Source organism: Lissotriton helveticus, chromosome 6 (assembly GCF_964261635.1).
Source record: "Lissotriton helveticus chromosome 6, aLisHel1.1, whole genome shotgun sequence".
In the NCBI taxonomy this organism is placed as follows: Eukaryota; Metazoa; Chordata; class Amphibia; order Caudata; family Salamandridae; genus Lissotriton; species Lissotriton helveticus.
In genome coordinates this window covers 290,254,581-290,261,401 of record NC_136067.1, presented here as the reverse complement: position 1 = coordinate 290,261,401, position 6,821 = coordinate 290,254,581, and the positions used below count along the sequence as shown (strand labels likewise).

Genomic DNA, 6,821 nt, shown 5'->3' with positions numbered 1-6,821 from the left:
CCATAAACCAGACTGTAGTATCTATATGCAAAGGAACCAACCATCTCTACAGCAATATATCATGTACCTAATTTCACTGTGTAATGTTTTTATATCACTGCACAACTTGGGATACGTGTCCCTTTCCGTTGTAAAGCAGTCCACTGTCCTTCTGGGATAGGCCTGCGCTATATAACTAATCAAAAATCAAATAAATACTGGCTAATCTCTGCTAGTCACTAGCCAGTGACTTTTAGACTGACTGGGCAGTTGAAAAGGGACAGAGGCATGATGCCTAAAGACAGGCGAGTTGTCTGTGAATAATGCAGAGTGAGCAATGACTGGGTGAACAACCAGAGAATGGGGTACGTGAGCATTGACTGAGGATGTTTCACCAGTAAATGAGGCATGGTGACCAGTAACAGGTGAGTGAGAGTGATACATGGAGAAGAGATCCTGAGTGCTATAAGGAGAACAGTGACTGAGGATAAATCAATCAATCAATCATGACACTTGTATAGCGCGCTACTCACCCGGAAGGGTCTCAAGGTGCTGGGGGGAGGGGGGCCGCTACTGCTCGAATAGCCAGGTCTTGAGTTGTCTCCTGAAGGCGAGGTGGTCCTAGGTCAGCCGAAGGTGGATGGGGAGGGAGTTCCATGTCTTGGCCGCCAGGTAGGAGAAGGATCTGCCTCCGGCGGTGGCTCTTCGGATGCGTGGTACGGTGGCGAGGGCGAGGCTGGCAGATCGTAGTTGGCGGGTGGAAGGTCAGGCGGTTGTTGAGGTACTCGGGGCCCAGGTTGTGGAGAGACTTGTGTGCGTGGGTGAGGAGTCTGAACGTGGTCCTCTTGTTGACGGGGAGCCAGTGCAGGTTCCTCAGGTGGCTGGAGATGTGGCTGCGCCGAGGGATGTCCAGGATGAGTCGGGCGGAGGCGTTCTGGATTCGTTGTAGTCTTTTCTGTAGCTTGGCTGTGGTTCCGGCGTAGAGGGTGTTTCCGTAGTCCAGCTGGCTGGTGACGAGGGCCTGGGTGACCGTCTTCCTGGTTTCAATCGGGATCCATCGGAAGATCTTGCGGAGCATGCGGAGGGTGTGAAAGCATGAAGAGGAGACGGCGTTGACTTGTCTGGTCATCGAGAGGGAGGAGTCCAGGATGAAGCCCAGGTTGCGTGCGTGGTCTGTCGGCTTGGGGGCGGTGCCCAAGGCTGGGGGCCACCAGGAGTCATCCCAGGCGGAGGGTGATGGTCCAAGGATGAGGACTTCCGTCTTGTCTGAGTTCAGTTTCAAGCGGCTGTTCTTCATCCATTCGGCGACGTCTTTCATCCCTTCGTGGAGGCTGGTTCTGGCGGCGTCGGGGTCTCTGGTGAGGGAGAGGATCAGCTGGGTGTCGTCGGCGTAGGAGATGATGTTGAGGTTGTGTTGGCGTGCGATGGCTGCGAGAGGTCTCATGTAGACGTTGAAGAGGGTGGGGCTGAGTGATGATCCTTGCGGGACGCCGCAGATGACTTTGGTGGCTTCGGAACGAAACAAGGGGAGGCGGACTCGGCGTTGGACTAGGGTGCGGTGGCAGACCGTGTCGAACGCGGCGGAGAGGTCCAGGAGGATGAGTGCCGCTGTTTCCCCGTTGTCGAGAAGGGCTCGGATGTCGTCGGTGGCTGCGATGAGGGCGGTCTCGGTGCTGTGGTTGGCTCTGAAGCCGGACTGCGAGGGGTCGAGGGATCCATTCGTCTCGAGGAAGGCGGCAAGCTGTCTGTTGGCGATCTTCTCAATGACTTTGGCAGGAAAAGGGAGGAGGATAGGAAACTAGTTAAAGGTGCAGAGCATAAACGAATAAGTACTAAAGACAGCTAGTAAGTAATAGGGCAGGTTAACTGATGGGCAAATCAGGACAGACAATATGAATGAGACACGATGGTGAGAGACAAAGTAAATGTAAATGTGAGGCAAGGTAGCCAATTATTTAGCCAGGGAGACCAAAAATTGAGCCATGGTAATCCAGGATGCCCACTTACTAACTTCTCATTATGTCGACTGGCATGTAGAGTAGTAACGAACGACCCCCACTTCTGTCAGTCTTGTGCAAGTTTCTGTACAGTGTCCCAGCTTTGGCTCAGAGTGGGTTGGCCGCGGACTCTGGGTTATGCTTGCTACTGAAGTACCATTAATGAATCCTTGATTAACTATATCACAATATTGCACCTCGCCTGCATTTAAATACTCCGCTCTCTGGTACTTTCTCCTGTGCACAGTTCTGCATCATTGCCCACCCTTCCTGCTCTTCATTTTTCAGCCACTACAGTGTTGCTATGGCTTATTGTATCCTTCCTATTTTGTGGGTATTTCATGATCTGATCAAATGCTGCGTAGCTCGGCTAGAACGTAATAATCACTAAATGTCCCCAGTCACGATTTGTTTCACGAAGCTTATTGGTATAATGTGTCTAATCCTGCTGTAGGCAGAAATGTATTGAATGCAGGTACTACCCCTCGACCGGCGTTTACACACAGTAAGAGTACAAACTAACAGCTGTATCTGTCTTGACTCGCGTGTTTGCCCTTTTATCAACGTCCCTCCCTCCAGACAAACATGCTGAGAGCTTGGAGGGGGAGGGGGCACGAGAAAAGAAGGAGACTGTGGCAGAGCGCCTGGGGTAGACAGGAAGATGTGTTCCTGGTTACTGGGCCAGCCTCTGGCTGTTGGTTTTCTTGCTCAATTTGTAGGGGGGGGGGGCAAAAACACATAGAAACTGCCCCCGTTTTCATAAGAACTGCCTCCGTTTTGGGGGCAAACCTTGATTTTGAGACCAAACCCTTACAAATGATATACAGTGAATTACAAATGCTTACCACATAAATATTGCATCCATTTTCTTTCATTGTGACCCCCTTGAATATATATTGTGCCTCACTCTATTGGAAATCAACATCAACCATTTCAGTTGCAGTTATCCTCCTTTTCTGTATTGTTATTGTGATCCCTCTTTACCATCCCAAGTGAAAACCATACATGTGTTATCGACGTTTACCAGGGCATTACTTTTCCACTTTTGCTCTGAGTCAAATGCAGTTCATTTAACGCACCTTCTTCGTGTCCTGCCTTATTGCAGTCCCTAAAGGTGTGGAATTTTATGACACCGGAGGACACATGGAGACTGTGGAAAAGATGACTTCTTAAACCCAGGGCTGCCCACTCTTGCCCTTGTTTGTTACTTACAGATCAACCGTGGCAAACTGCAATTATTTTTTCAGTTTCGATACCCCTTTAAATATGCATTAATTACACGTTTCGCATTCTCCCGCAATTGCTCTACTAAGAATACAATAAACGGCATTAAATACCGGCACAGAACCACAGCACACGCCCAACCCTCCCTCCCATGCATCTTCTTGAAAGGGCAGATGTTTCAGCCTTTCGGGAGATCTGCCCTTGTTAAGTTTCGTTTTAAAGCTCTTTATCGAACTGATTATCATTCATATCATGAAAGAAGCAGCGGTTGTCTTTGAATGAGCCCTGGAAAGCCTTCCCTGCTCCCACCCTCACAGTGCGGATTTCTCGCTCATTGCACATTCTGCCCGTGCCGCTCCCAGAACAGTGTTGTCTCCAGGCTGCTGAGTGTGGAGGAGGGGAAGGCCTCTGCTTGACACCCGCCCCTCCTCCCAACCGGGATGGCACCCTGCTCGCCGCCGCCACCTCCTCCCCTTCGCCCTCGTGCCAACTGCTCTGCGCCAATCACAGCCAGGCTGTGCGGCGATGAGCTCACCCCGCGCCCCGCTATTGGCTGGCTATATTAGGAACGCGACCAATGCCTTTAAATAACAGCGCAGCTCAGTTGCCAACAGTACAGCCGCTGAGGCGAACAGCAGAGCTTGAGCTTTAAACAATTGGTATCAAACAGCCAGAAGCTGTGATCAGAGAAACAGCTTCGAAGAAGCGGTGCTGCAACTACAAAGAAGCAAAACCTGCCGCTTTGTCGAGGAAGACAGCGTAGGACCGTCATATGCTGAAGCAAAGCAACAACAAGACGGTCCTCGAGGAGCTGTGAGCAGAGACTAACCGCTTTTGAAGCGGAAGCGAACCGGAAAAACTACATCCGCAGGTCTCCACAGAGGGTAGCCAGCTGGTGCCAAGAGGACTCCTTGCCCCAGCGAAGCGCGAGCTGCTCCCGTGCGGCGTGACGCTAAGCGCGCGTCCGTGACGTCACAGAGCGCCATGGCGGCCATCCGGAAGAAGTTGGTGGTGGTGGGTGACGGTGCGTGCGGAAAGACGTGCCTGCTGATCGTCTTCAGTAAGGACGAGTTCCCCGAGGTCTACGTGCCCACCGTCTTCGAGAACTACGTGGCCGACATCGAGGTGGACGGCAAGCAGGTGGAGCTGGCACTGTGGGACACGGCCGGCCAGGAGGACTATGACCGGCTGCGGCCCCTCTCCTACCCCGACACAGACGTCATCCTCATGTGCTTCTCGGCCGACAGCCCCGACTCGCTGGAGAACATCCCCGAGAAGTGGGTGCCCGAGGTGCGGCACTTCTGCCCGAGCGTGCCCATCATCCTGGTGGCCAACAAGAAAGACCTGCGGCAGGACGAGCACGTGCGGGGCGAGCTGGCGCGCATGAAGCAGGAGCCGGTGCGCGCCGAGGACGGCCGCGCCATGGCGCTGCGCATCGGCGCCTACGACTACCTCGAGTGCTCGGCCAAGACCAAGGAGGGCGTGCGCGAGGTCTTCGAGACGGCCACGCGCGCCGCCCTGCAGAAGAGGCACGGCGCCGCGGGCGGCGGCTGCGTCAACTGCTGCAAGGTGCTTTGAGGGGCCGGTGGGGCCCGCAGGACACAAGACAATGAGCCCACCGGAGGCTGCGCCAAGCCAGCAGGTGCTCTGAGCACCCGTCGCCCCGAAAGACTATAGACTGAGCAACCCCTGGTGCTAAGGGCGGACCAACCCCGGGGGCACGAGGGAGGCCCTCGCAGGCGGCCTCTGCCCACCCACAGATGTAAGCTGAGTCTAGGATGTCGTTTATCCGAAAGTGCTTGTGTATTCATCTGTAGCACCCGAGGGGGGTATTCTGCCTCCAACGGTGCAGAGACGAAACAGATCAACGTCTCGGCAGGGGGGCTTCCATTCACAAGGAGAACCTCCGCCCACCACAGCAGGTGCAATATTTCATTGGGCGAGCATCAGGACGTGACTCTCATAGTTCCTCTCCAAGAACAGTGCCTGGTGGCCGAGCTAGAAACGAACTCTAATCACAGTGACAGCCATTGGGGTGGGGTGGGTATTCTGTAAAATGCTAATTTCACGTGGGGGTAGCCATTGTTAATACTGTTTACATGCTTCCAGAGGAGTTGTTTATAGCAACCCTGCGCATCAATGTGTGAACTAACTTGTTGAGCTGTAACAGTCAAACCTCATTGGGTCATGTTTTTGCTTTAAATGATGTCTTGTTTAAACTTCAGCCTGGAGAGAGTTTAGGTGGCCACCAACCGCACAGAGTTCTGAATATGGTGTCGAATTTTTCTATTCATAAAGGTCTCTTAATCGTGTTACTTGGCTTTGAGGGTTTAACATAACCTTTTATTCCATTGATCAGAATGCTATGGGTTTCCTGTCATCTGCAGCGGCCCATTGGGTCATAAGCAAACAACGTTTTTTCCCTTTTGTATGCGAATGCATCATATTCTCATCTTTTCAAAAGTTGGTAGAATTACGCCCCACGGAGTATGAATATGATGGCTCGACTCCACCCACACGTTACTGCACTCTGCTACATAATGGTGCATTCCCCGTGAATACGGCCGCCTTGCTTTGGTTGGCCATAGTACGCAGCTGCTCCGCGGTCTGCCTCAGAAGCCGAGAGGCTGTGACCTATGGCCCATCTAATGCTGCTTTCTGTTTACTTTTCACAGGGCGGGTTTGCTGCACGCTAACGCGGATTGTTTAATAATAAAATGTACATGCCATCGTGTGCCCATTGGGTTAAATGTTGGGCATGAAGTACAATGCTAACGTACACATTTTTATGGAAACACATTCCCTATTGGAGTGACAGGGGTTGCTTAAATTTGCATCATCCAAAAGCTGCTCTTTCGAGGCCGCTTGTTGTATTAAATTATTTAAAGAAGACGTATTTTGCACACATTGTTTTTAAATACGGTGAACTCAATTGACACTAGCATCTTTAAAAGCCTATGTTGTAAATTGTATCTGTTTTTGCTTATCAAGACAAAACAAGATTGTTTTTTTACAATTGAAAAGAAAAACCACTGCATTTTTGAGAACACTGATCAGTATTTTATTTTTGCCTGTGGGAGGGAAGTCTTCGCTCGTGCTTTTCGCCGGCCAGTGGCGAAACAAAATGGTCTCGTTTTAAAGAGCAAGCACGATTGTGTTTGACGGTTTTAGTGGGCGGTGGTACTACTTGCGTTTTGTTTCTGAAATATTCCGAAATAGGCCATGGCAAGTGGTAAAGGAGATGATTTATAAATGTTTACATAAGTACTATGAGCTGTAAATAGATTTTTTTTCTAATGTTAAGTATTAAAATTGTTCTGAGATGACCAGCCTTGTGTTTTTTTGCTTTGTCCTACTGTATAGCTTTATGGATGTTGCATGCCACCAGAGTGCAGTGTGGTGTTGTGTGACATTTTTTGCAGCATGCTGTAAGGAATGCACATTTTATTCCGCTGCCTTTGTTCTTCTGTTCACAGGCCCTCCTAGGAGGATTTATGCTCTGCTTTTCTTTCAGGGACGGCGCTGGGCTCTGTCGGTTTCCTCTTCATATGCAGCTGGGATTTGCTGTTTTTGAAAAGGGCTGTGTCGTGGGTGGGGGAAGTATTTTGAACCAGAGGCGCA

The 6,821-nt window shown here is 51.0% G+C and overlaps 1 protein-coding gene across 1 annotated transcript; it reads left to right on the top strand.

Moving 5' to 3' along the window:
* The first annotated feature begins 3,803 nt into the window (after positions 1-3,803).
* On the top strand, positions 3,804-6,526 carry RHOB (ras homolog family member B). The gene has a single exon (XM_078647733.1). It carries the CDS (start codon positions 4,185-4,187, stop codon positions 4,776-4,778), a length of 594 nt encoding a protein of 197 aa, XP_078503859.1. The 5' UTR covers positions 3,804-4,184; the 3' UTR covers positions 4,779-6,526.
* The last annotated feature ends 295 nt before the right edge of the window (positions 6,527-6,821 follow it).

Bases quoted from the DNA above. Each gene is read 5' to 3' on its own strand.
- RHOB (XM_078647733.1), top strand. From the start codon at position 4,185: ATGGCGGCCATCCGGAAGAAGTTGGTGGTGGTGGGTGACGGTGCGTGC.